Source organism: Lithobates pipiens, unplaced genomic scaffold (genome assembly GCF_037356315.1).
Source record: "Lithobates pipiens isolate NorthernLeopardFrog02 unplaced genomic scaffold, aLitPip1_a1.2 Scaffold_8, whole genome shotgun sequence".
In the NCBI taxonomy this organism is placed as follows: Eukaryota; Metazoa; Chordata; class Amphibia; order Anura; family Ranidae; genus Lithobates; species Lithobates pipiens.
The window spans coordinates 162,877,155-162,902,302 of NW_027507903.1; the positions used below are offsets into that span (position 1 = coordinate 162,877,155).

Here is a 25,148-nt window from a genome sequence, read left to right on the forward strand (position 1 = left end):
GGTCACAGTTGACTGCATGCAGCAAAACAACAGCTGGATGTTCACTGGATGCTAACAAAACATATGCCTTTCTCTTTTTTAGTTTGAATAAATCTGTCCCATTGCAGGAGTTTAATAAATCTGTCACATTGCAGTACTCCCATTGCTGACAGAACAAAAAATTACAGTCCAATACATGTAGGTGTATGTTTCGTACTAACGAAAAGGACAGGTTTCTTGTATAAGCTTGTACAACTGACATTGCCTTAGGTGTTTTAAAGGGTTGCAGTTTGGTATGAGGCATTCTCAGGTGCATAATTCTTAGAAGCCTAGAAAGTATTTGCACACTATTCAGCCACAAATATAATGACAACATACATGAAGTTGTTTTATAAAGGGTATGTATCATTAATTATTCTGAGTGATTAGAACAAATAAATGATTAACCAAGAAAAAAGGAAAATCTGGAGTATTTATGTCACAGCTTTAAAATATAAGTAAAGAGAGTACACTGTTAACATTATACATATTTACATTTATTAGAAATATGTGGATCATTATGTAATAAAATGATAAGCTGATGGATTTTGGGGTTACTTACTTCCAACATAGAAACTATTTGGTCTCACATCTATATTCTGACTATAAAATAAAAATAAAGTAGCTACCGGTCGATTGAGTTAATCATGATATGAGGAATCCAGCAGTTTGGCAAAAAAATTGGGCTGATTTGAGCAATTCTCACAGACTTGCTTACACGGAGATGCTTCCCCACTGCTACTTCTGTCACAAATGACAGCTCCCAGCATTGCTGGAATTCAAAAACAGCAGCAGGAATCCCAGAAGATGTCATTGACCAATTATTGTTATGACCATATTTGGTCAATAATCTCACTCAGAATCCCTGGTAGCTTTGTTTACATTTCTACAGCACTCGGAGCTGTTGTTTACAAGGGGAATTGCAATGGGGTAACATCGCCATAGGTTGTTGGTAGAGTTCTATTACTATGGCACTGAAAGGGAAGGTAGCGATGGCACACGCCTGGCACAGTGGTCTTCTAAAAAGAAGATGCGCATCAGCCTCCTAGGAGTGGCTGAGGGCAGTTGGTCTCAGCTTCATACTGGAGCCCAAATGGACCACAAATTCTCATCATGATTAATGTAGGATATACATCGCTGGAAGGCAAGATTGATGTGGGATCTACAGTACTTTAGGGCACATTTTTCATTTACAGTATACTTATATTTATACATATAGAACTCTTTTTTTTTGCATCCCCCTGCAAAATATGCTACTAATGTTGAGGGCATGTAGCTGGTGTAGTTCAGGAATAGGAATGCCGCACAATGACTGACCACTTTTCTAACCCAGCCAATTTTTTTTGTATAGTCAATACTCGTTTAAAAAAAAAACAGAGGGGAATTTACAAAGACTGGAGTAGCCAGCTTTTATTTTCAAAGGTTAACTGAACAAGCTGAAGCTAGAAGTTGATTGGCTACTATGCATAGCTGCTCTAAATTTTGTACTCTCCAGTGTTAAAGTGGTTGTAAACCTTTACAACACACTTTGACCTACAGGTAAGCCTAGATTAAGGCTTACCTGTAGGTCCAAGAAATATCTCCTAAACCTACACGGTTTAGGAGATATTTACCGAAAGACAGGCACCGATGTCTACGGCGAGACCCACCGACTACAGGGGACAGCGGTGACATCGCTGGCTCCTGTGTCAGGTAAGTGAAACATAATGGACTACTATGCGATGCATAGTAGTCCATTATGCTTTACCTTTGCAGGGAATGAAAGAGGAAGTAAACTCATCAGGATTTACTTCCTCTTTAATAAATCCCTCTCAATACGCCCATCTGCTTTATTATTTAAAATAAATGGTTCCAAAATATTTACATAGTTAATTGTGTGTTTAAGTATTTGTAAATAGGCTTTATTTTTATTTTTTTTAATGGCTTTTAAATATTTGTAGAAATAACTTCTATGGAGTTGCTTTTTACAAGGAATAGTTTTACAAACGCTGTTTTTGTTTTAACTGTATATTTATCCATAATAATGCAGCAAATGATGACAATTAAAGTCAAAATTAAGCATAACAATCCTTGCTTGTAGCTCCAACATGCATCAACATATTATGACTGTGTTAATGATTCTGTATACTTATCAAAAGGATACGGTTTTCCACTATACTAAAGTTTTACATCTCTTCTAGAATGATATTGGAGGACAGCGCAGCTTAATAAATAAATGGACTACTTTTTTAAAAGCACGTTTGGTGTGTTCGATTCCAGGACCAGACGGAGGGGACACATACTTTGATGAATTGCGTAAGTTGTTTGTAATCTCCTTCATCACTCATCTTTTTGGAGATGTACATAAAGCATGTTAGATTTTATCAGGTTGATCTCCAGCTGTGATTGCTATATTCTGACAAGAACATACAGCTCATTGCTTTGGGAAAGAGTCTCTTAACATCACCTGGCTAATATAGTAAAGTGCCATGGCAACATACAGTATATTGAAACAGATAAAAATGTGTTTTTACAAGGCCCCAGAGGGAACTCCTGCAGGACGGGGGTCCCCGAGGGAAACCTTCCCCTGACGTGGGGGGGGCCGAGAAGGTGACGCCTATGGACTACTCCCGCCCTCCCCTACCTCCCCTACCCCTGCTAGTCACCTGAACCTCCCCAACACCTCTTCCCTCGTCACTGTCCCTAGTATACCCACCCCTCCCCCCTCGTAGACGACCGACCCCCCTCCCCCCAAGACTGACCCACCTTGAATGACCGGTATATCTCCTTATCACTCGAACCTGTCAATGACAGGTGACAACATTCTCATGCTCAGGACCTCAGATCTCAGATGCAGCGAACCAGCTCACAGACATTGCAGGTCAGTTTCCGCCGAATAAGGGTGATTGATCTTCCTTCCCTTACTGTGGAAGACAGGGCCCGTCAACCACACGTATTCTGCTTTGTAGTAAGCACCAACATTCAGCGGAGTTACAGCCAGTTGCTGGAATATTGTTAAAACCTGCTTGTAACACATGCTCAGTCAGATTTATCCTGTATTAGAGTATGATTACACACGTCACCGGTTCATTTATTGTATACTTTACATTTCTGTATCGGTTATGCCCCTTTGTTGTTTTTATCTCAAAAATCTCTAATAAAAAAATGTTCATGAAAAAAAAAAAAAAAAAATGTGTTTACATCTGACAACACTCTTACCGTTCCACATCCAAAACATTTAGGCCAATGAGATTGATGACATTACGAGTACACGTTGGCACTTGACTCATTTTACTGGCTAAGGCAGTCAACAGATATAATATTAAACGGGTTCTTGGAATACTTTTAAATGTAGAATATTTAATCTGCAAATTTTTCAATGGTATTATAAAAAAGAAATCTTGGCCTGAAATAAGTAAGTATACTGGCATACTGAAACAGCAAGCAGTAGATCTATCATAATGCTTGGAACACTGCATTTTTGCAGATAATAGTCTTCACAATTAGCATCAACCCTAAACATATTATAGAGCAAGCAAAACAATTAAAAGCTGTTAATACTATTTAGGAGCTAAAGTTGTATAATTTCATTCAGTTTAAAGCAAAGTGTTTGTTATGCCAAAATTATTCCTAATATTTGTCTGTTGTACCATGCACTTGTGTTAAATGCTAACATGTATCCTGTTCTCTTTGAATTGCTTTCTTAGTGTGAAATTTCTGGTGATCTTGCCAGTTCCCACTGCTTTCTTATTTCATGACATGGAAGCACACCCGGTCCAGTCTGGTCAGTTTTCTGGCGGTGCTCAAAGCATAGCCTGCCTGTTCTCAAATGGCCAAGATGATATCCCTTGCAGTCCTCACTCCAGCTCTCTAAGCCCATGTCCCAAGCCCCTTTAGCTGCTAAGAACAGATTGTATGATCATGTAGAAAAAAAGGAAAAATATATTTATGTATCTGTAAATATATATATCTATAGATTTTATAGAGATATGTTTATCTGTATATACATAAATAGATATATATAGATATATATATATCAATATATATATATATATCGATATATATCAATATATATATATATATATATATATCTATATATATATATATATCTATAGATATATATATTGTACAGGATGCCAAGGTTGGGTCCTGGACGGGTACTATATAGCACCAGTATTTGAGTTGTGGTCCCTTTAAGGGAGTCGCGGTAGTGTTCATGGGGTCACCCAGAATGGGTGAGGAATTACGGGAGTAGAGTCAATCAGGAGAGGAATGACTCACAGTCCTCTATATCTTAATAGAGATTTATTTGGGACCCGGAATTAGGGAGGCTCTGAAGTGATATTCGGGTGGGAAAGAGCCTCCACCCTTGACCACAGGGATTCAGCACAAAGGGTGTTAAAAGACTCCAGGAAACAGCTCATAAAAGACAGGAAGTAGTGAAGAGGTGGTGATGAGGAAGAGTAGGTGATTACACCTGTCATGATGAGCTGTGTACCTGTTTGAAGCTTCTAAAGATTCAACAAGGGCTTTTTAAACTCTGGGGGGAAGACCCGGTTACAAACCGTATGTGCCTTTTCTTTGATTTTCTTTGTGCTGAAGATAAGCGGATTTTATTTTGTGCTGAAGATAATCAGAATTTATTTTATATTTTTGTGCTGTGTGCTGAATGAAGCTTTATTTTTGATTTGCTTACAAATAAAAGCCTTGCTGTTTCAAGTTTAAACGGTTTACGCACTTGGTTCCATGGAGCTAAACCCCAAACTATATATATATATATATATATATATATATATATATATATATATATATATATATATATATATATATATATATATATACACACACACACACTTACACATGGTTTGCCTTTCATTTTTATTTTAAGTTAAATGGGTTGTTTTTAACTTGAGAGGTGGGTGGGTATGCTGCTACACTGAAGTCCAAGCTTTGTTACCTGCCCTCTCTGCATGTTGTTTTATTATTTAGGTTCGGTTACATTTCTGATTTATGTAAGAAACGTATTTGTGCTGAGTGGACACATTACACTGTACAAGAGAGGGCAAGAGACATACACTAGGACTTTTGGGGAATGTAATAATAATAATAGTGACATGGCAAAACTTGAAATAACACATTCAAGTTACACGCTTTTTGGGGATAAAGCGGTGCAGAGAGCGGTGTTGACATGGAAGGTGTGAAAGTGTTAGCTTCCATGCACTTACAATGCATTTACAATGTAGATACTTACTTCAATTTGAGTTGAGTGGATTAAAACTTGGCTAGTCTACAAAGCATAGTGTTTAGAAACAGTTGAGTTTGTATGTACACATCTACAGTAATACAGTCGGTAATGGAGTTTATATTTCAGGAATTTATTATTACAGTGTTTACTAAACAAGTAACAAAATCAACATACACAATAAACACACTAATTACGTATATGCTAAAATCTACTAGTTAATAGACATGACACTACTGCATGGAGTTTTCCTAAAATGCCTGCCTAATTAGTAGGATATATATATATATATATATATATATATATATATATATATATATATATATATATATGAATATATACTGATGATGCTATAAAACTAATATTACTTAATTCAAATTTTATCTTTTACAGAGGATATATTTGTGCTGCCAACTAAGGATGAAAGGAACCCAGTTGTGTATGGAATTTTCACTACAACAAGGTATTAATTTAAATAATTGAATAATTGCATTTCAGGTTTAGTTGTAAATAAAGTAAAGCTGATTAGCAGAATCTATATTCCCCACTGCTCACAATCTGATTGATGCATGTATCAGCATTGTGCCACACTGTATGTGCAATATGTAACTTGCTGTTGGATTACAATTATTATATATTTGAAGTTGTACAAAGCGCTACTAATTTATTGTTATTAGTATGGTTATTTTAATCACATTGCTAACTGGTTTTAGATATGTGGTTATCTGGTTGTAAAAAGATACAAGTCCTTCAGATGTAATCGCTCCCAAACAAAGAGGCCTTGGGGGGTGGATATACCTTTCTGACCCCACAGTGACAGACAAAACATTTCCCTTGATCAAAATATTTCCATTTTATCCTAAGGCAGCCCATAGATGATTTGAATATATTTCCTTCCACCATGAGTGGACTGAAAGAAAATTGCTTGATTCCCCCATCAACACAGCCAGTGTTGATGGGGAAATGCCTCTCACCTCCCCCACTGGCAGAGCACATTGATTTCTGCTAGTGGCTATAGCCGCTGTCAGTGATCGAATGTAAAAATGAATGGATCAAGTTGGATACTATCAGCCTGACCATACATGGATTGAATCTTGGCTGGTCTTTGCTGAACAAGGTGAATTTCGATCCATGTATGGCCGGCTTTGCTCTAGTCTGGGTTCCAACATTTGCAAGTAAAACCATTGTCCTTTTTAAATTCTGCTATTAATTATCTCATGTGGTAGAATAATCCATAGGTAAAGTCATCTCTGTTCTATACATAACTATTGTCCCATTTTTTTTTCAAATGGACACTGAGACATGTTTGATGGTCCTCATTTTCACTCCAACTTTCTAATGCATGCTTGTTCTAAATAAATAATTTAACATAAAATCAGAGACAAATAGGAAATTGTTGCGATTCTGTCCGCAATCCTGAATCACGGCAAATTGCAGGATGTCCTTGTGATCACTTGACTTCCAATGATACCCCAATCGTGGTGCATTCTTGCCACGATTGACGCCAAACAAATTGTGGTAAAATCACGCAAACAGAATCAGTGTATGCCTTTCGCCCGAAAGAAGTTCCTGAACTTTTGTGCAACAGGCATACTGCTATTTTGATGTGTGATTTTACTATGATTCATTGGACGACAATCGCAGTAAAATCGTGCCATGATTGAGGTGTCGTTGGAAATGATGGGGATCTCAGGGGGCGTCCCCTGATTTGCCATGATTCGGGATAGCAGGCAGAATCGCGGCAATTCTGCTAGTGATCCAGGACACCTAGATGGAAACGGAGCCTTAATCTAGTTATTAAGCCAAGACATTTTTATCATAATGCATTCCATACATTACAGTATACCTAAAGGCCTAAACTTTTTTTTGTTGTTTTGGATAGAGTGGAGAAGGATTACAACACTTGTCAGTCTTTATTGCTGTCTGGTATTTCATTACGGAGATTCAGCCTCTCTATTTGTTCTGTTTATCATTACCATTGAAAGTAAAAGTTAAAGAAAATATCACATTTTTGGTTTTCCCCAGAGAAGTATTAGCAGGGAAATCTTCCAATGGGGACACTAATTCTGCTGATCCGGGATTCCCTTAATTTGCCAAAATCTCTCACACACTATCTATTTACTTTACTCTTTTTATCATTACTTGATGAGATGGAGCAGCAGTCATGATGCTTATAACTGATCTCAGACTTCAGGCTAAAAGAATTTGGAGGAAAGTCAAATGATACATACGTTTTAGTTTAAATCAACTTGCTCTGAATAGATAACATATATTAGTTTCTCTTACTGGAGAAATCACTTGGCCTTCTTATATAATTTTAGTTTATTTCATTTAATTAAGAATGCCCCTAAAAAGCTTTTGCTGTCTTTTTCTAAATGTTACAGTAGTTATGCTTTTGTGATTTTGCCCATAGTTTATTTACAATACTCAGAACTAAGGATGAGCCGAACACCTGTTCGGTTCGCACCAAAACCTGCGAACAGACCTAAACTTCGTGTGAACTTTAGAACACTATTAAAGTCTATACTTTAGTCTAAAGTGCTAAAGTGCTAAAGTCTAAAGTGCTAATTTTAAAGGCTAATATGCAAGTTACTGTCTTAAAAAGTGTTTTGGGACCTGGGTCCTGCCCCAGGGGACATGGATCAATGCAAAAAAAGTTTTAAAAATTGCATTTTTTTCAGGAGCAGTGATTTTAATAATGATTAAAGTGAAACAATAAAAGTGTAATATTCCTTTAAATTTCATACCTGGGGGGAGTATGCCTGTGAAGGGGCGCATGTTTCCCATACTTAGAACTGTCCCTGCACAAAGTGTCATTTCTGCAGAAAAAAAATTCATTTAAAATCACTTGTGGCTATAATGAATTGTCGGCTCCCGTAATACAGAGAACACATTAATTGATAAAAAAAAAGCGTGGGGTTCCCCCAAATTCAATTACCAGGCCCTTCAGGTCTGGTATGGATATTAAGGGGAAACCGCCCTCCTCTGATGTAACGTAGGTTTCCGTTAAATCAGGAGGGGGCGGGGTCACCCATATGTCATTGGGGGAAGCCCTGGCTTCCCTCACTAGCGTCAGAGGGGGCGTGGTCAGGTGACAGGTGGCCCCGCCCTCCTAATATAAGAAACGTCAGGCGCCGGGATCTCCGCAGTGTCTCCTCAGTGGAGACAGAAGATGGATGCATGGATGGACTGCGCTGGAATGAAAATCACCTGTTGCTGGATCAGATCAGCCATCGCTGGACCCCGGAGAGATGATCATCCGTCGCTGGATAGCAAAAGTGGATTACAACCGCTGGAATCTTTTTTTAAATTTTTTTTATTTTTAATAAAGGAATTTTTCAAAAGTGTGTTTGTCTTATTTAACCATTTTTTACACTTTCTTTGTGAAATGATAGGGGTACTTTTGTACCCCCTTACCATTTCAAACAGGGGAGGCGGGATCTGGGGGTCCCCTTGTCAAAGGGGGCTTCCAGATTCTGATAAGCCCCCCGCCCACAGACCCCCACAACCACCGGACAGGGTTGTGGGGATGAAGCCCTTGTCCCCATCAACATGGGGACATGGTACTTTGAGGGGTCACAGACCCCCAAAGCATCCTCCCAATGTTGAGGGCATGTGGCCTGGTACGGTTCGGGGGGGGGGGGCGCTCTCTCGCCCCCCCTCTTTTACTGCGGCCTGCCAGGTTGCATGCTTGGATAAAGGGTCTGGTATGGATTTTTAGGGGGACCCCATGTAAAAAAAAATTAAATTTTGACGCGGGGTTCCCCTTAATATCCATACCAGACTTGAAGGTTCTGGTATGGATATTTTGGGGGAACGCCACGTCAGTTTTTTTTTATTTGACGCGGTGTTCCCCTTAATATCCATACCAGACCTGAAGGGCCTGGAAATTGAATTTGGGGGAACCCCATGCTTTTTTTTATTTTTTATTTTTTTCCATAAAATATTTATTTATTTTCAAAGAAAGAGGTATAACAGGCAAGACTTGATGTACAAAATAAGAAAAGTACAAGTTGGTATCACAGACAAAAACAATGGCATAGATAAAACATGTGAACCGTCAAACCGGGCAAGGTTTCATAGTGGAGAGCAGAGGTGAGTCCTACCCAGCATCTCCTATTAAAACTAAACACGATGTTATGTCCCCTACGTCTCCACTCCTTTCCTTTTCCTCACCACGAATGCAAGCACAGGAAGCGGTAAGGGGTCGCAGTTCAGTTACAACATTGCTCAACACGGGGATATTCAGTCTCCCATGGCATTCGGTCCAAAACCCCAAGGTGTAGTGGAGTGAAGTGGAGAGAGGGTGGTAAAACTGTAGCCAGGAGAGAGGCGCAGGGGGCTGGGGAGGGGTTCACATAGTCAGTGGGAAGTCGTCAACCGTTCTCGGGATGGGTGTCTGCGTCAAAAGTCTAATCCCCATACAGGGGGGTAGTCAAGTCAAAAGAAAGAAGGAAAGAAAGAAAGAACAGGTATGAAAGGGAGGACAAAAAAGAAGGGGATGGGGGGATAGGGAGTTGGAGCCCCGGTTGGGGAGGAGGGATTACTCTCCGGGCTCCCCCATGTGTCCGTGTGCAGAATGAGGGGGAAAGACGATAAAGCGGGCTGGCCTACGCATCCCGGGACCGCGCGATCGGTGTGATTCGAGGCAGATGGGGTTACCCAATTTAGACAAGCGGTCGCCCGCTAAGTGAAGGACTAGTCTGGTTAGCCCCGAAGCTCAAGGGGTGACAGCTTTGAAAAGTCATCCATTTATCCCAGTTCTGTGCGAATTTGTGCGGTGAGTCTTTGGCAATGTAAATGAGTTCCTCCATTTCAGCTATTTTGGCCACCCTTTTTAACCAGTCAGAGGTGGAGGGAACAGTGGGAGATCCCCAATGGATGGGGATGCACAGTTTGGCAGCGTTGAGTAGATGCAAGCCTAGTGAGTGCATATAGGAGCGGTTTGGGATTGAAGTGTGGTGTAGGAGCATGTGAGCTGCTGTAAAGTCAATAGGGCTGTCAGTAATGGAGCTAGCTATTCCATGCACCCGGGTCCAGAAATTCTGGATACGGGGACACGACCACCATATGTGTAGTAGGGATCCGTCAGTATCAGAGCACCTCCAGCATTTGTTAGGGATCTCTGGGTTATATTTGTTGATTAAAGCCGGTGTTCGATACCATCTAGAAATAAGTTTAAAATTGTTTTCTTGGGTATGCACGTTCAGGGAACCTTTGTGCGTGATGATATAAATTTTTTCCCAATCTTCTTCTGAGAACTCCATTTGCAGATCCCTTTCCCAAGCTAAGCATGCTTTCCAATGTTTCGAAGAGGTGGGCTGAGAGAGGAGCGAGTGGACCTCTGAAATTAGGTGGCGCTTGGGCGAGGCTTGAGAACAGAGAGTCTCAAAAGGCGTCAGCTGTCTAAAGAGATCGGCCTCTCTGTGAACTTTTCTAAGAAAATGGCGTATTTGAAAGTAAGACCATTTGGGCACAGGGGGAATATCCCTATCTGTCGGAAGTGTCGAGTAATCCAGGATCTCCCCATTTTGATAAAACTGATGCGCCAACAGTTCTGCATGTGGCCAGTTATTTTTAAGGAAGGTTACAGACATGCCTGGGGGGAACGCGGGGTTAAGCCGAATAGGCGTGAGGGGCCCCGGATTGGATGAGACCTTAAATTTTTTGCATGCTTCCTTAAAGTTAAGCAGGGTAGCGTGCACTAGCGGATGGCCTTTCAGGGCCTTAGGTACAGAGGAAGTGGGGATCCAGGGCGTGTGCTTGACAGGAATGTTCGAGAAAGCATTTTCTATGGAGACCCAGTCCTTATCTGACCCATGAGCTGACCAGTCAAAGATTCTGACCATTTGGCAGGCAAGGGAATACAGTTTAAGATCCGTGAGACCTATACCTCCTGCGGTTTTAGGGCTGGTAAGTTGATTGTAACTGATTCTCGGGCGTTTATGTTTCCATAAAAAGTGTGTGAACGCGCGTTTGAGGAGCACGAAAAAGGAGGCAGGGAGTTGAATGGGAATTGTCTGTAGAAGATATAGGACTCTGGGGAGCACATTCATCTTGAGAATGGCTGCTCTGCCAAACCAGGAGAAGTGGGGTTTGTCCCATCGTCGTAGATCTTCAGTAATGGAGCGTGACAGCGGGAGGAAATTATTAGAGTATAAGTTGGACAAATGCTTGGGGAGTTGAATTCCTAAATATGTGATAGCGTCCTGTTTCCAGGAGAAAGGGAACGCTGTTTGACATTGGGATACTATTTCGGTAGGTAAAGTGATGTTTAAAGCGTTGGACTTTGAAAAATTGATTTTCAAGTTGGATAGTTTGCCAAAGGCTTCAAAGTCCTTGAGCAAATTAGGGATAGATGTTAGCGGCTCGCTGAGGAACAAAAGGATGTCGTCCGCGAATGCCGCTAACTTATGAGTGTGTCCTGCTACCTGAATTCCCCTAATATCTTCATTGGAATGCAAGCGCCGAAGGAGAGGCTCAAGCGTCAAGATAAATAGAATAGGGGACAGAGGGCATCCCTGTCTTGTTTTTTATTTTTTTATCAATGAATGAATTGTCGGCTCCCATAATACAGAAAACACTCATTGAGTGTTCTCTGTATTATGGAGCCGACAATTCATTATAGCCGCGAGTGATTTTAAATTAATTTTTTTTCTGCAGAAATGACACTTTGTGCAGGGACAGTTCTAAGCACTGGAAACATGCGCCCCTTCACAGGCATACTATAAACACCCGCCAGGTCCAATTTTAAAGGAATATTACACTTTTATTGTTTCGCTTTAATCATTATTAAAATCACTGCTCCTGAAAAAACTGCAGTTTTTAAAACTTTTTTTGCATTGATCCATGTCCCCTGGGGCAGGACCCAGGTCCCTAAACACTTTTTAGGACAGTAACTTGCATATTAGCCTTTAAAATTAGCACTTTAGATTTCTCCCATAAACTTGTACAGGGTGTTCCGGCTTTTCGAATTTGCTGTGAACAGCCCAAATTGTTCACCGTTCTCTGAACAGGCGAACAGGCAATGTTCGAGTCGAACATGAGTTTGACTCGAACTCGAAGCTCATCCCTACTCAGAACTACAGCAAAATCAAATGACTTCCAGACTTCCAAAATTGTCTAAAGGAAGATGAAATTGAGTCTAATACCCACCTATTTATTTTTCAACTGACCTTTTAAATAAAAGTAATCTGAATATTCTCAGCATATAACTTATTAAGATTATGTGATGTGTAGGCCAAAAACATTGGTACTTTTTTGAGTCAATATATATAAGTAAGTCACGTGACTAATTAAGGTAGATACAAAATGTGGCTGGAAATTTTCTTCCATATGTCTTCTTCAGTTTAAACCAAGCATAAACCAAGTGACTTTGTTATTCCATTATGTTATTTTGTTGAGATATGTGACTGAGCTAACTATACAATACTGAACAAACCTTTCTTTCCTATTTTTTTTATAAAACTGTGGAAGATAAATTTTATAAGATATCATGATCATTTTGTCTTTGGAACGTTTTTATTAACTACAGAACCATACAACACCAGTGGTTAAAGCTATTGTTTTACTGTTGCGTAATACTTTTATTGCTCTCAACATCTGGAACATCTTTTCCATTTCCTTTTTAGCTCTATATTTAAAGCATCTGCTGTATGTGTATATAGCATGGCAGATATCAGGGGAGTTTTCAATGGTCCCTATGCCCATAAAGAAAGTCCTGATCACAAATGGGTACAGTATGATGGAAGGATTCCTTATCCTCGTCCCGGTACGGTATGTATCTTTTTTTTGTTCTTCTTTGTAAGGTAACTTCATTCAGCTGTTTTGCATTCCAATTGAAACTATGTTAATATCACTCATCTCTACTTGACCTAGTTTAACTTACATGAAAATTTGGAAAGCGGTGGCCTAAAATGTAAGATGAGCAAATATTGAATAACTTGCCTCCACTGATTTGATGGTCAGAATTCTCAATGTTTGGATCCACTCAGCCACCATTCTAATGATCTTTTTTCTCCAGTCTGTCTGGCCACAAATAAAACCAGATACGTGCTTCGTTAAGGGTGCCTAGAAGAAGGGTTCCTCTTTTAAAACAGCTGATGTTAACATTGTGACTGAGAATTTGTTAATAAAAAGAGTTAATATAAAAGTAAAAAGCGATGAATCACGATGGATTGGCCTGAAACTGATTTAACCCCACACTCTCTATCCAAAATAAAAATAAAAACTTGTAGCTAGAATAGGGCTTTAATTAATTTAATTCATTTAGTGTCCAATCTCTGTAAATATTGACTGTTATTTAACATTTTAGATTGACAAAAAAGAAAAAGGCCACTTGCAGATTAATATACCAGAAGAGAGATACATTTGCAATCATCAGACAACCTTAGCTGACCTACTAAGATGTCCCATTACTATACCCCAAAAAACAATTGCCCTTTCCTGTGTCTATAACTTAAAGTAAAGTCTATTTATAATACTAGTCTTTTTTTTGTCTTAATTATTCCTACACATAAAATATTTTTAATTTCTATTTTATCTTACTCTACAGCAAAGGTTAAAAAAATTATGGCTGATACAATTTGAACAACTGAGTTCAAAACGGACACAAAAATGCAAACTCTGCATAAAAGAAAAACTTGTCATCTTTTTTTCCGGGATAAAAAATTTATATTTCAGCAATTTGACATTGCTGACCATGAAAATAAAATGAGAAAATGTATTACTGAGATTTCTATAAAAAATAAACTAAAGCAAGCACTATATTCCTCCTTGGTATTGCTTTTCATTCATAGTACCTTATTAATACACAGAACATTTAGGAATTGGCAGCTTATATGTCAGAGCTTAAATTGAGGAAAGTTGCATTTGGCAGTTGAAACACAGAACTCTGTGTTAAACCATAAAGGGGAAATTTTGTCAGTTTTTTAAATTTCCTTTATTTTTGTAAGTCACTTTACCTAGGATGCCATCCAAATATCAAAGCTATTTTTTTTAAATATCTGGTTTAGCCATCTATGTTCATTTATCACAGCATGAATCTGAGCATGTAATTGGCATACAGAATTTTGTTGAATTGCCTTACAATAGAGATCAGTATGTGGTTGTAATTGTTTATTTTTATGTAATATCTAAATATTTAACAGAGATGGAGGCTATCGCTAGTAAATAATTGTTCTTTAGCAAAGGACTAGAAAAGGGAATTAGAACTATGTTGCTCAAAACCAGAAATGTGCATTATTGAACCACAGTGTCACCCATGAGACACCGCAATTTTTTTATAATCTACAACTATACTTGACTTGAGACTGAAAAGCTATTTCATCAAACAGTACAAATGTACACCGGCATTCAGTGTTCTCCAAGAAGCTTGTCCTGATCATCTAGGTAAATAAAGCCTTTTGCGAATACTGGATGATGATGTGTAGTGCTTTTAGAGAAAATAACTTTTCAAGAAAACTTAAATAAAAAAAAAAAAGAAACTCAAAGCTGCTGCTATTCAATAATTAGGAGAAGTTGCTGCAGCTTGGAGTTTCTTTTATTCTGCATGATTTGCCAACATTTAAAGCAGAGTTCCACCCAAAAGTGGAACTTCCGCTGTAAGCACTCCTTGCCCCTTAAATGCTACATCTGGCAGGTCATTTTTTTGGGGGGGGGCGGGTGCCTAGTTTTGACAGGTACCCAGCTCCAACTTCTGCTCTCGCTACCTAGGCAACTCCTCCTCTACCCCTCCCTGCAATCTTCTGGGACATGTCAGGAGAGGAGAGGGAGAGGAACGAGGCTGGACTGTGGGACAGGTAAGTATCTGTTTATTAAAAGTCAGCAGCTACCTTTTTTGTAGCTGCTGACTTTTAATTAACTAAAAAATTACTGAAACACTGCTTTAAAGGGGTTGTAATCCCTCGTGTTTTTTTTCACCTTAATGCATCCTATGCATTAAGGTGAAAAACATCTGGCAGTGACCGCCCCCCAGCCCCCCCATTTTACTTACCTGAGCCCTGTATTTCCCTAAGCGAGGACACGCTGTCCCTCTCTCCACGGGGTCCCAGCTCTTGATTGGATAGATTGATAGCATTTCAGCCACTGGCTCCCACTGCTTTCAATAAAATCCAATGACACGGGCGCTGGAGGGGGGGGGGGCAGGGCCAAGTTTGGAATTTGTGTCTATAGGTGCAAATGCTGGACTCAGGAGCATGCCCGCAAGGTAGCCCCCCAGGAGAGAGCATCTCCTAGGGGGTTATCTGATGTGCGGAGGAGCCGTGAGAGCCACTGAGGGACCCCATAAATGGACGATCGGAGCCACACTGTGCAAGACGATCTGCACAGTGGAGGTAAGTATGATATGTTTATTATTTAAAAAAAATTAGCCTTTATAATCACTTTAAGGAGTCTCATTGACTTGAACCTGAGTTAGCTGCTTGCAGTTTACAACATGTAAGGTTATGTAAAGCAGACATCTAAAGGTTTCTGCATTTATTCATGTACCTGGTGGAACTTACCAGTAGTACAAAATGCCAAAAAGTTCTAAATATCCAACTCTTCCACATTCCTCCCTTTAACTCCGTCATTGTCAGAAAAAAAAAAAGAATTATTGTTGAACAGCATAGAGTTAAATGTGAATTAATAGTCTCTGCTGTTGTTTAACCACCTCAATACAGTGCAGTTACACACCCTTCCTGACCAGACCAATTTTCAGCTTTCAGCGCTCTCACAGTTTGAATGACAATTACTCAGTCATCCTACACTGTATCCATATGAAAATTGCGTCCTTTTTTCCACACAAATAGAGATTTCTTTTAGTGGTATTTAATCACTAGTGGGTTTTTTCTTTTTTGTGCTATAAATAAAATAAAACGTAAATTTTGTGAAAAAAATGCCTTTTTCTTCGTTTCTGTCATAAATTTTTGCTAATTAGTAATTTTTCTTCATACATTTTGGCCAAAATTTATACTGCTACATATCTTTGGTAAAAATAACCCACATTAGTATATATTTTTTGGTCTTTGTGAAAGTTATAGAGTCTACAAACTATGGTGCCAATCACTGAAAATTGATCACTTCTGATCAGGCCTTCAGTACATCAGGTGTACCTCATTTCTTGAGACACTAACAAGTCAGGAAAGTACAAATACCCCCCAAATGACCCCTTTTTACAAAGTAGACATCCCAAGGTATTAAGTAAGTAGCATGGTGAGTTTTTTTAAGTTGTCATTTTTTCCCATAATTCTCTGCAAAATGAAGATTTTTTTTTTTTTTTTTTTACTAAATTGTCATATTATCAGGTTATTTCTCACACACAGCATATGCATACAACAAATTACACCCCAAAATACATTCTGCTACTCTTCCCGAATACGGCGATACCACATGTGTAGGACTTTTACACAACCTGGCCACATACAGAGCACTAACATTGATGTAGTACCTTCAGACATTCTACGAGCAAAAATTACGCATCTCATTTCTCAACCACCTATTACACTTTTGAAGGCCCTGGAGTACCAGGACAATGGAATTTCCCATAAAATTACCCCATTTTGGAAAGCAAACACCCCAACGTATAATCTGTGAGGCATAATGAGTCTTTTGAACAGTTCATTTTTTTCCAGAAGTTTTTGGAATATGTCGAAAAAAATTAAAACGCATTTTTTTTTACACAAAATTGTCAATTTATAAGATATTTCTAACACATAGCATGTATATAGCAAAAATTACACCCCAAAATACATTCTACTACTCCTCCCGAGTATGGCGATACCACATGTGTAGGACTTTTACACAGCCTGGCCACATAGAGAGGCCGAACATTGAAGTAGTACGTTCAGGCGTTCTAGGAGCATAAATGACACATCTCATTTCATTCCTACCCATCACACTTTTGAAGGTCCTGGACCACCAGGACAGTGAAATTACCCACAAAATGACCCCATTTTGGAAAGCAAACACCCCAACGTATATTCTATGAGACATGGGCTGGAGATAGGTACTCGGGTACTCTGATGGCCTGGTGACAGGTACTCGGGTACTCTGATGGCCTTGTGACAGGTACTCGGGTACTCTGATGGTCTGGTGACAGGTACTCGGGTACTCTGATGGTCTGGTGACAGGTACTCGGGTACTCTGATGGTCTGGTGGCAGGTACTCGGGTACTCTGATGGCCTGGTGGCAGGTACTCGGGTACTCTGATGGCCTGGTGGCAGGTACTCGGGTACTCTGATGGCCTTGTGACAGGTACTCGGGTACTCTGATGGTCTGGTGGCAGGTACTCGGGTACTCTGATGGCCTGGTGGCAGGTACTCGGGTACTCTGATGGCCTGGTGGCAGGTACTCGGGTACTCTGATGGCCTGGTGACAGGTACTCGGGTACTCTGATGGCCTGGTGACAGGTACTCGGGTACTCTGATGGCCTGGTGACAGGTACTCGGGTACTCTGATGGCCTGATGACAGGTACTCGGGTACTCTGATGGCCTGGTGACAGGTACTCGAGTACTCTGATGGCCTGGTGACAGGTACTCGGGTACTCTGATGGCCTGGTGACAGGTACTCGGGTACTCTGATGGCCTGGTGACAGGTACTCGGGTACTCTGATGGCCTGGTGACAGGTACTCTGATGGTTTGGTGACTGGTATTTGAGTACTCTGAAGGGCGGTGACAGGTACTCATATGGACTGTGACAGGTACTCGGGTACTCAGATGGACTGTGACAGGTACTCTGGTACACAGATGGACTGGAACAGGTACTCGGGTACTCAGATGGGCTGTGACAGGTACTCGGGTACCCTGATGGACTGTGACAGGTACTCGGTACTCTAATGGACTGTGACAGGTACTCGGTACTCTAATGGACTGTGACAGGTACTCGGGTACTCTAATGGACTGTGACAGGTACTCGGTACTCTAATGGACTGTGACAGGTACTCGGGTACCCTGATGGACTGTGACAGGTACTCGGTACTCTAATGGACTGTGACAGGTACTCGGGTACTCTAATGGACTGTGACAGGTACTCGGGTACCCTGATGTGCCGTGACAGGTACTCGGGTACCCTGATGGGCCGTGACAGGTACTCGGGTACCCTGATGGGCCGTGACAGGTACTCGGGTACCCTGATGTGCCGTGACAGGTACTCGGGTACCCTGATGTGCCGTGACAGGTACTCGGGTACTCTGATGGGCCGTGACAGGTACTCGGGTACTCTGATGGGCCGTGACAGGTACTCGGGTACTCTGATGGGCTGTGACAGGTACTCGGGTACTCAGATGAACTGTGACAGGTACTCGGGTACTCTGATGGGCTGACAGGTACTCTGATGGGCTGTGACAGGTACTCAAATACTCTGATGGACTGTGACAGGTACTCTGATGGACTGTGATTGACAGGTACTATGAGGGGTGGTGACAGGTCCTCTTTATTGGGGGGGCAATCAGTATGATTGGTGTACACTGTATGCGGTAACGAGATGTTACTGCAATCTCCTCCTCACACACGATCGGTGTGTGAGGAGGAGAACCCGGTAACATCCCGTTACCGCAGTTTGTTTACATTTTTGTGATCGGCTGTGAAAGGATCACAGCCGATCATGTGGGTAAACAGCCGGCCAATGGCTGTTTACCAGTGTCAGTGACGAGCAGTGTTCCCGGGGAGCACGCCGCCACCGACGTGCACGCGCAGCGCGCTCGCGATCGCGCGCATGCGCCGTGCACGTTCGGGGTGTGACCATCTGTGATCGACCGTGATGAAGTCACGGCCAATCACGTGGTAAACAGCCATAACGAATGGCTGTTCACCCCCTTCGGTGGCGAGCGGTGTCTCCGTGACACGCCGCCACCGAAGAAACAGGGATGCGTGCGCACGATCGCGCACATTCCCTGTTTAAACGGGAGGCCGTCATATGACGGCCTCCCGCCACAATAGGTGCGCCGCTTGGCCATCATTTGACGGCCGGCGGTCAGCAACTAGTTAAAGCAAAGATTCCTCTAAAAATGACTACAGGTAAAAAAGTATTAAAAACAACTGCGTTCTCATGGAGTGTTAATAAATTCACGTGCGCTTGGAAGTAAAGTCACCGAGTGAGATATGCAAGGAAAATAAAAAACAGCATTTTAGCTTGCACATGATTGGATGATAAAATCAGGAGAGCTTCCCCTCATTTTAGATCTACCCCTTAGATTTAGAGCGAGTACACTTTCAGTGCAATTTCAAGTACACTTGCAGTGCAAAGGGGATGTAGCTTTCGTAAATAACCCCCAATGTCTCTTGTTAGTTTGCATTGCAGTGACAGGACCCGATTGTAATACTCAGTTATGCCCAAGTTCTGATTTTAAAGAATACATTTAGGAGTTAATATCGGAGCTGCGGAGCTGGACTAATATCCCAGTTTCTGGAGTAATGTAGAAAGTATTCATCCACAAAGTTCAATCCTGTGATTAATATCAAATAAATGTATGTTTATGCCTGACCGCTGCTCATTTATGGCCAGTGAATTTGCAAGTTAGCTGAGGATTTCAAGCATGCAACAAGATAAACTCTAATGGCTATCAATGCAGTTTGAGCGATTTTGGTTTCCGTTCTTATTTCATAAAGAATATCGCTAACCAACCTTGAGGTGTGGGAGGCAGAAGTGAGAAGTTTATTTTTTTTCTCCCCTATTTTGGGGCTCTACAAGACTTATAAGGACACCTTCAAGAATTTTAGAACATTAAAATTCCCTTGCAATGGGAACAGCCTATTTGCTGTAAATCAAGCCCAGGGTTTATTAAACAGCTTGATTGTGATCCTGTTTCATCACACAGCATATAAACAATAACCTGGTAGATTAGAAGTAAATTTCTATGGGTCACCAAATCAAAGTGAAATTCCATAAATTAGCTAACCCCTTAGGGCTGTTATTATGCAGACAGAGGAGTGTTAAACACAACCAGAGGATTCACAATATAAATAAATAGGAGTCTTAATATGCTTTCCTTTTTTAATTGTGTACTTTGCTGAAAAACATTCACAACCCTTTTCCCTCTTCACACAGACTTGTATTGTAGAGGAACAGAGGGGGTGTATCTGACCAGGCCTGTCACTAATTTCCAATTATTGACTGCATTTGGTCTACTTTCATGGATTGTTGAACAGCAAAGTTATATTTAGACACTCTGCACAAATTAATAATCCTATTATATGAAAGTAACGGAACAGCTTATGGGAAGTATTAAAAAAATAAGATTTCTAATGTGTGCCTCTGCAGATTTTTATTTTTTTTTAAAGAAATTGATGCTTTCATTGGAACATCGTGATGTATGTAACCCATTATAATAAAGAACGTACAGTATAGCTATGACGACGTGTGATAGTACACCAAAGAACAAAGTTTGAGCTAAAATAGGGACATTTTATTTTTTCGAAAATGTCTGAAATTTAAAAAAGATGGGTATGTCATTGTTAATAGAAATATGAAAATAGAAAACATCTTTGTAGGAGTGAATTTATTGCTCTGTACAAAAACTTGTAAAATGAATTATCTATGTGATAATGACAGCTCCTTAGCACACAAATGTGTTAAAAGCACATCAAATTTACACATCTATGAAGTATTGTAAGTGTCATGTACTATTTTACCCTGGTGGCAAAAGTTACATTTCCCACCCTGGGCTTGGTAACTAAAATTATCAATTTCATAATGAATGACAAGTACCATAAAAGCACACAGAGGCATTTTTTTTAAGTGCAATTTCAAATATGTTGAGGAAAAAATATCCATTTCCTATTACGTACATATGTTGCAAGCATTCAGGGCAATTTGTTAGCAGCCTCAATCCTATTGGTGTTTGTTGGGGCCTTATTAAGTATCTGCAGACCCCTCTTTTCCTACTTCTTAGGTACTGAATTAAATGGCTTGCTAGCTATAGCCATGTGATTATTTCCAGTTTTGTAATAAGAGGAACATTAGTCCCATAACCAGTAAATGGGGCATTTTGGGGTGTTCTGTACTGAAACAAGTGGCTCAGCATGGCAGGAAACTAATATATTCAGAAGGGCCACATACGTATATGTTTCTGTCGTGATATTTTTTTAATGAGATCCTGGAACCAACATAAAAAATTGCAGGTAAAAGCATAGGAAAGTTAGATATTTATAATGTAATGTTTTGTCTACTTGCAATGCCCCTCTGAGCTTGCTAGAGTATTTTACTGCTCTAGGAAAGTCAGTTTCCTAGCACAGCGCCTTATCTGTTTGCATTTCATAGCCCTCTCCACTAGGAGTGTTTAAGTCCCATCTGTGCTGGCCCAGCTCTCGGCAATAGAACCTGATGGGAAATCTAAACATTCTATTTTCACCAGAACAAGAGGAGGAGGTAATTCTAATGGGGTCATTTACCTCCTCTGCAGAAACAGCAAAAAACAAACTGATAGAGGTTTTACCCCTTCTCTATTCTATCCAAAACTAAAAAACTATTTCTTACACATACACTTTAAGAACATATATAGCACTTAATAAAGCTGAATTGTATTTTCACAGATTAGTACCAATTCTATTCTTAGACTTTACAAAAAGTAACACTACTGAATTAGTTGGAATGGTGCCACACTGTATGTTTTCTTTTTTCAGTCTATTGAATTCAGCAAATAAATACTAATTGTATATTAATATTTGTATAAATATGTCATGTTTAACTTTGCTCCCTGCTGAACATGTGTAAAATCAACAAAATGTGTAAGTTGACCAGATAGCTAAACATTAGTAGAGTAGAATGATGAAAACTTTCAAGGCCAGCCTGTATCACTACCCCCCAATTGGATTATTAAATTGGGGCTAAACAGTGAATATTGTCTGTTTTTATTTGTTGATTTATTTAGATACCTATAATTTTAGTAATAAAGCTGGAGTGATTTACTAAAACCAGAGAGTGCAAATTCTGATGCAGCTCAGCATAGAAATTAATCAGCTTCCAGGTTTTATTGCCAAGACTTAATTGAACAAGCTGAAGTTAGAAGCTGATTGGATAGCATGCACAGCTGCACCAGTTTTAGTAAATTAACCCCACTATGTTCAGTCAGGTATAAATAGTACACGTGCCTCAAAATAGAAATAGATCTCATGTGCAACTTATAGGAACATTGTGTCCCATGCAATCTGTATATATAGCAACAATTGTATTAGTTCCATATTCAGTGAAAGCTGAGCCAGAACCAAGTAAGTGCTGAAAGATTGTAGAAAACACACACCAATAAAAAATGTTACATTAAAAATGCATCAAAGGTGCCTACTCTTGAGAGTACCACTACAATCATTTTTGAAGTGGGACTATGCAATCTATCTTGTATCAACTAGAAATACAGTAAGTATATGCTGATATCTCTAAGCCCAAAAACTGATCGTTCAGTTCTCAGGTCCACTCTGAGTACAGAACAATGACAGCTGTCACTGCTCTCTGCTCTGCCCCTCCAGTGCTCACTAGAGCATCGGGCACAAGAAAGGGCTGGAGTGGCTGGCTCAGGCTCTCAGTGACATGTTGAGAGGTTGAGCCACCTGCTGACCAGGCAGCTGTGTTGATCTTGACATTATTGACATTATTGTCAGGATACATTCAGAGACTGGAGCGGCCTAGTGATGCCAGCTAACAGTCAAGAGCTGTGGCCATACTTCTGTTTTTAATTGACAAAAAATATGATTGATAGCAGTCATTGTAAACCCATTCAAAACTAGAGGTCATTAAAGCTCAGATTTTAAGGTCAAATTTAGTAGTGACCCGTATGGAGTGCCGGGCAAAGCACTGCAAAGCCTTCCCCTGCAATCCAAAGCACAAAATAAGGGTGGAAGTTCAAACCAGCTCACCCAGGCTAGCAGAAGCAAATCAGAAGACAGAAGGTGGAAATGCTTAATTTATGATTAAGTCCCATGGGGAAGGCAAAGTATGTCAGAGGATTGTAGTCAGGAGGAGCTTAGGCTGAAGCAGTATCTTTACCTTTCTGTATAGCGGTAGGTGAATTATTGGATCAATTCTATCTATCTATCTATCTATCTATCTATCTATCTATCTATCTATCTATCTATCTGTCTATCTATCTATCTATCTATCTATCTATCGATTTATGTATCTACCAAATTACTTTTAATCTGGCTGTCTACTTTTTAAGTTTGCCTGTGTAATAACTTATAAATGGCATGCCCATGACTCCAGGGTATCTAGTGTATCTAGTGTATACTTTACATTTGAACTTGTGCTTTGCTGTTTCCTTCTTACAAGATTTTGCATGTGATAAAGCACAATCAGTTCTTCACCTTTTGTGCTTATGGCATTCATGTTCTCAAGGCAAGACATTCCTAAGTATACTTATTAGTGGCATACACCGCTTGGGTCATTACAATGTGTTGACAAAAGGATCACATAACACTGTCTATCGTTTCATTGCCCCGGCAACTAACATTACAGCCTCCAAATGGCATATTTTAATGAATGAAATACTTGTATAGCACACAATGCGAACTGAATTGCTTCTAGGTGCTATACTATACAGCATATAAAGTATATATATATATATATATATATATATATATATATATATATATATATATATATATATATATATATATATATATATATATATATATATATTCAGGACACCAGGCACATGAATTACAGCGATGGGGTGTTTTTTTTATAGGCTTAAAAATAGGGTGGGCTCATGATGCAGAGCATTGCACCATGAGCCCACCCAGGCATTACAACAGCTAATGGTTTCATTGTTGGAACACTGATCCTCCTCTTGGCCAATCGGGAAGTGGGTCTCATACCCATCACATGATTTGCTTAAAGGACAGGTGATCCCATTGGATGCCTAGGAGGAGGCGAGGAGATGCATGGCAGAAGCACCAGCCGATGACCCGATCCTCGCTACTGCTTGATGTGCCCACCGATGCCCAATGTGCCTGTTGATGCCTGATCCCTGCCATCCCTTAGATAGGATAAGTGACGTGGACTGGCAGACAGTGGGGGGGGGGGGGGTTGTGGGGCCGCCACTGTCCCATATTGGAATGAAGGGAATGAGTCACAAGCACTAGCGTTAGGTAATTGGCCACTTGGGCCGCAGCAGTGTAACATGTGGCAGTGAGAGTGACCTGAGCTCTGAATAGGAACAACTCAGAGCTGAAATGGACCTTATATTCCTCAATGCCACAAGGGAACAAAGTGGTGGGGAAGTGTTATTTTAGCATTACTGTGGGTCTGTTACACTTATATTTGCAGTTTGTAATTCTTGTCCGTTGCACCTATAGAAATTGTTCCCAACCCCTGTAACTTTTGGTGGGCAGCTTGATCTCAATATACAGTAAATATGAAAAAATATAATATATGTATATAGAATAAATAAAAGGACATTAAAAAAAAATATTAAATATTATAATTACATGTATTAGCTAACTACAGAATACCATGTTTTTGCAATTTTTCTTTTATATTTGTATGCATGTTGCTTTCGTTCCAATTCTACTGTACAGACAGTCCCCGAGTTACAAACATTCGACTTGCATACAGGAAGTGAGAGGAAATCTACCCCTAGGAAGGCAAATTCACTCCTGTAAAAGTTATGATGGGAAAAACTCTATCACCAATCCTTTTTCCATGTCAACCCACAATTTTCTAACTCCAGTTGTTATTGGCACAGAAAATGAGATAACATTTTCTGAAAAGGGGCACAGACAGAAAACAAATGTTACTGTGGTGTTAACCATTCCTCATGCTATCCAAAATATCCAAAAAATGTAAACATTATTTTTTGGCTGGAGTTACACTTAAAAAATGTACCTGTTCCAACTTACATATAAATTCAATTAAAGAACAAATCTGCAGAACTTATGTAACCTGAGGACTGCCTGTACAAGGTGCTGAATAAGTATGTAATATTTAATTAATAGTTT

General features: G+C 40.0%; 1 protein-coding gene across 2 annotated transcripts in view; it reads left to right on the top strand.

The window, feature by feature from the left end:
- Positions 1 to 25,148, top strand: part of SEMA3D (semaphorin 3D) — a 286,248-nt gene that overhangs the window by 205,792 nt on the left and 55,308 nt on the right. For both annotated transcript variants that reach the window (XM_077472409.1, XM_077472408.1), the window contains 3 exons: positions 2,199 to 2,313; positions 5,633 to 5,702; positions 12,871 to 13,015. In XM_077472409.1, coding sequence (XP_077328535.1) covers positions 2,199 to 2,313; positions 5,633 to 5,702; positions 12,871 to 13,015 — 330 coding nt within the window. The remainder of the gene's footprint in view (positions 1 to 2,198; positions 2,314 to 5,632; positions 5,703 to 12,870; positions 13,016 to 25,148) is intronic.